Genomic DNA, 5000 nt, shown 5'->3' on the forward strand with positions numbered 1-5000 from the left:
TCTCTCGGCTGTGTCGTCTTCTATCTATGGCCAGACGGTGGTCCTCTCTCTCTCTCTCTCACACACACACACACACACACACACACACACTCTCTCTCTCTCAGTCTCTGCTCTCTCGCCTGTGCCGTCCTCTCTCTACAGCCAGACGGTGATCACTCAGTCTATATCTGCTTAGGGTCTTACTCAATTTATGCTCTTTCACACAGCTCAGGTATTCTGCTGGTTTTATAATCTCTCTTCAGCTTTAAATAGAGTTCCATCTTCTTTTGTGATTTAGTAGCATCTTTCCAATAGGTGATGTAGTTTTGTTTTTGTAGTTGTATAATTTGGTTTGTCCAGATGGTGCTGTGCTGGTCTGGCTGTAGTTTGAGCATCAGCTGTGAGAGTGCGCTCCGGTGCCGGTTCTGCTCCTGACACCGCAGGGCTTCAGCCTGGTATGAGCTCGGCTCGCTGCGCTTCAGGTGCTGGTAGAACTTCACAGCTCTTTTCTGGATACTGATCAATAAGGGGTATTGTCCTAATTCAGCTCTGCACGAGTTGTTTGGTGTTGCTTTGTTTACTTTTAGGATGTTTTTACAAATTTGTGTATGGAGAGTTTTGATTTCCTCTTTTTCCCATTTAGAGAAATCTTGGGTTTTTAGAGGTCCCCATATCTCGCTGCCATACAGCGCAATTGGTTCAATTATTGCTTTTAGGATTTTTAGCCAGATTTGAATTGGAATTTCATGTCGAATAGTATTTTTAATCATGTAGAATACTCTCATTGGTCCGACATTCTGTGTTTGGGCAGAAATCCAATTTGACTTTTGTCCAGGATTTTGTGGGTTTTGAGAAAGTTTTGCAATATTATATTAATAATCGAACAGAATATTTTCCCCAGGTTGCTATTGATACATATGCCTCTGTAATAGTTTGGCTCATATTTGTCTCCTTGTGTCGGGGAAATATCCTACTCTTAAAAAAAAGTTGAATAATTTAATTATTGCGGTTTGGAATTTGTCGTTGGTGTATTTGATCATCTTGTTTAATATTCCGTCGATGCCACATGCCTTGTTGGGTTTTAGTGCATGTAGTCTGTCTGTCAGCTCATTTACTGTGATTGGGAAATCCAGGGGGTTCTGACTGTATTTAATTTTTTCTTTTAGGATTTCTAATTTGGTTTTTAATTCATTTTGAGCAGGATTTGTTTCAGTTGTTTTGTACAGATTTTCAAAGTGTGTCCTCCATATGTTCCTCGTTTTGACACACAACCAAACCCCCCCACCAACAACACAACCCACAAACAACAATGACCAGGTCTTCCTGTTGTGGCCTATAGAGCATGTTCCACTTGTTCCAGAAGTTACTGGTATTTATTGACTCCTCCATTGCTTGAAATAATTGTTCTGTTGTTCTTCCTTTTTTACTCTTAGAGTTTGTTTGTACAGTCTAAGGGCTTCATGATATTGATGGCGGAGTTCTTAATTGTAAGGATCTCTGTGTTTTTGATTTGAAAGATTTCGTACTGTTGTTCGGATATTGTTGTTCTCTCTCTCTCTCTCTCTCTCTCTCTCTCTCTCTCTCTGTCTCTCTCTGTCTCTTTCTCTCTCAGATTCAGATTTAAGTAGCTTTATTGGCATGGTAAAAAAGTATCTTTACATTGCCAAAGCATAGAAACGTTTAAATAAACATTTAACACAAATATTCTGTGCTATTTGATAGCAACCTTTCCTTAGAAAGCCATGTTTCTAGCATTTGTAAAACTGCATTTTTCCATCTCAAAAATATATCTAAATTACAGCCTATGCTCTCAATGTCAAATGCAGAAATGTTAATCTATGTGTTTATGACCTCAAGGTTAGATTATTGTAATGCTCTATTGGGTGTTTGTTCTGCACGCTTAGTAAACAAACTCCAGTTAGTCCAAAATGCAGCAGCTAGAGTTCTACTACTAGAAGTTCCACTAGGAAGAGTATGACACATTATTAAGGTCTAAACCAATCGGTCCGAGGTATGTAAACACTTGCACTGGCTCCCTATCAAACACTGTATCCTCCCCACCACCACCAGGTCGGCCCTGTCTATGCGGGGGGTAGGCTTTTAAAATCTGGTATGCTTATTAATTCTGTTTTGTTTTGTAAATAAAGCCAGTCTTATCTACACCTCCTGAATCTTTTTAGCACCTCATAGTAGTCCGGTTGTCAACACTGAGCTCCCTATCAAAACATCGTATAGATTTTAAACATTTATAAAGCCCTGAATGGGTTTAGCACCTCAATGAGCTCTAGTTACATTATAGTCCTCCACGCTCCGCTCCGTTCTCAAAACTCTGGCAATTTGATAATACCTAGAATATCAAAGTCAACTGCGGGCGGCAGATCCTTTTCTCCTATTTAGCGCCCAAAAACTCTGGAATAACCTACCTAACATTGTTCGGGAGGCAGACACACTCTTGCAGTTTAAATCTAGATTAAAGACCCATCTCTTTAACCTGGCTTACACATAACACACTAATACGCTTCTAATATTCAAATCCGTTAAAGGATTTTTAGGCTGCATTAGGTAAACCGGAACCGGAAAACACTTCCCATAACACCCGATGTACTTGCTACATCATTAGAAGAATGGCATCTACGCTAATATTAGTCTGTTTCTCTCTTATTCCGAGGTCACCGTAGCCACCAGATCCAGTCTGTATCCAAGTCAGAGGGTCACTGCAGTCACCCTGATCCAGTGCGTATCCAGCCCAGATGGTGGATCAGCACCTAGAAAGGACCTCTACAGCCCTGAAAGACAGCAGAGACCAGGACTAGAGCCCCAGAGACAGATCCCCTGTAAAGACCTTGTATCAGACGACCACTGGGACAAGACCACAGGAAACAGATGATTCTTCTGCACAATCTGACTTTGCTGCAGCCTGGAATTGAACTGCTGGTTTCGTCTGGTCAGAGTAGAACTGGCCCCCCGACTGAGCCTGGTTTCTCCCAAGGGTTTTTTCTCCATTCTGTCACTGATGGAGTTTTGGTTCCTTGCCGCTGTCGCCTCTGGCTTGCTTAGTTGGGGACACTTCATTTACAGCGATATCATTGACTTGATGGCAAATTATTGCACAGATACTATTTAAAACTGAACTGAGCTGCATGATGACATCACTGAATTCAATGATGAACTGCTTAAACTGTCATTTTGTATTATTGACACACTGTTTTCCTAATTAATGTTGTTTGGTTGCTTTGACGCAATTTTTTTGTTTAAAGCGCTATATAAATAAAGATGACTTGACTTGACTTGACAAATATACATAAGAACAGAAGTATATAGCATATAGAGTCTATATATCTGTATTCAGTAAAACAAAAGTACTAATAAAAATTATAATAAAGAGACAGGAGAAGGACTGTCAGTTTGTGTGTGTTGTACAGTGTTTTCTTCCGGCTGTGTCTTGTGCTTCTGTTCTGCTGCTTGTTCCTTTATCGTGGCAGGACTTGACGTACCTTGCAGCCAGGTTAGAGCTTGTTGAGGTTTCTCCCAGAATGTACAGCAGTTTGTCCTTTTGTTGTATCTGGTTGAAGTCTTTGTGCTGGTTTGTGAATTGGGGAAGAATGTTTGCCTAATTTGTGTATAATTAGGGCATGTTGTTAAAAAGTGCAGTTCTGTTTCCACTTCATGTTGTGTGCAGTGTGGATACAATCTGTCTTCTTTTGGCACCCATCTCTCTCTGTCTGTCTGTCAGCCTGAGGAGGTGTTTGGAGCTGATAACTGCTGCCCTCTCGCTCACCTCCACCTGTCACACTGCTCCTCCTGCGCTAGTCTCGCTTAAAAAGGTGTCCGTTTTAAGATTCAGAACCAGGACTCAGTTTATTTAGAATATGTAGCACCAGTTACAATCCATTAAAAATGATGGTTGCATTCTCATGCACTGATGAAGAGAGAACATCGTACTGTGAGAGTGTGACACTGCAGCACCGCTAGACAGAATCTGGATATTTTTGAATAAATAACGGAATGTTGTTGAATAAATAACAGTGAATGTTGTCTTTTCTACTTTGTGTGAGAAGAATGAAAAGAAAAAGGCAAGAAGACTGTTGGGTGGCTCTAGAATGTCTCTCTCTGTCAGTCTCAGATAGCAATCGAAGCGTAAAGCAAACACAGATCTCGTCAGCTTTGGCCGTCAGGCTGATTTCTGAGATGCAGATGAGTGTCGCTCCTCCGGCGAAGCTGAATGACGCGTCCCGTCAGGAATGTCGTGTGAGTCAGAGCGCGTCTGCCCTCAGAGATTCGAACCCACGACCCTCGTCCACATCAGAGCGCCAGCGCTACATAAACGAAACTCAAACCTGCGGCGCGCTCTCTCTCATAATAACTGCAGCGCTGAGGCGCGGATCTCCTCTAATGCTTTAAATCCAGCTAATTTCCCTCCCCTTGTCCCTCAGCAGCGCTGCGAGCTTCCAGATGTTTGATATTAGACTTAATCCAGCCCAGCCTAAATGGTTAGTGGTGGTGAGATGGATTGATGTAGTTTTATTCTCTTTTAATCTGGAGGGATTTTGAGGGGATTGTGAACTCTTTCTCCCTCTCCTCCGTCCCCCCATCCACAGTAACAGGACTCCCACATTCCCCTCAGAACTCTGCTTTTATTACACATGCAGCTGTGTGTGTGTGTGTGTGTGTGTGTGTGTGTGTGTGTGTGTGTGTGTGAGTGAGAGAATGTGTGTGAGTGTGTAAGTGTGTGTGTGTGAGTGTGTGTGTGTCTCTGTGTGTGTGTGTGTGTGTGTGTGTGTGTGTGTGTGTGTGTGTGTGTGTGTGTGTGAGAGAGAGAGAGAGTGTGTCTGTGTGTGCGTGTGTGATTGTGTAAGTTAAAATTGATTAGAAGGAAATTGGTGTATGATATTACTTTTTGCGTGTTAGATTCTTTGTGTCTGTGTGTGTGTGTGTGTGTGAGTGTGTGTGTGTGTGTGTGTGTGTGTGTGTGTGTGTGAGTGAAAGTGAGTGTGTGTGAGAATGTGTGTCTGTATGTGTGT

General features: G+C 42.1%; 2 protein-coding genes across 2 annotated transcripts in view; both read left to right on the forward strand.

Moving 5' to 3' along the window:
• Positions 1-3799, forward strand: part of LOC109045500 (vacuolar protein sorting-associated protein 13B) — a 23644-nt gene extending 19845 nt beyond the window's left edge. The window contains exons 5-6 of the mRNA XM_042740301.1: positions 2648-2712; positions 3713-3799. Of these exons, the coding sequence (XP_042596235.1) occupies positions 2648-2712; positions 3713-3799 (152 nt within the window). The remainder of the gene's footprint in view (positions 1-2647; positions 2713-3712) is intronic.
• Positions 3800-4906: 1107 nt separating this feature from the next.
• Positions 4907-5000, forward strand: part of LOC122139932 (vacuolar protein sorting-associated protein 13B-like) — a 22646-nt gene continuing 22552 nt past the window's right edge. The window contains exon 1 of the mRNA XM_042740302.1: positions 4907-5000. This exon is cut by the window's right edge and continues 105 nt beyond it. The gene's annotated coding sequence lies outside the window, so the exon portion shown is untranslated.

Source organism: Cyprinus carpio, chromosome B16, assembly GCF_018340385.1.
Source record: "Cyprinus carpio isolate SPL01 chromosome B16, ASM1834038v1, whole genome shotgun sequence".
NCBI lineage: Eukaryota > Metazoa > Chordata > Actinopteri > Cypriniformes > Cyprinidae > Cyprinus > Cyprinus carpio.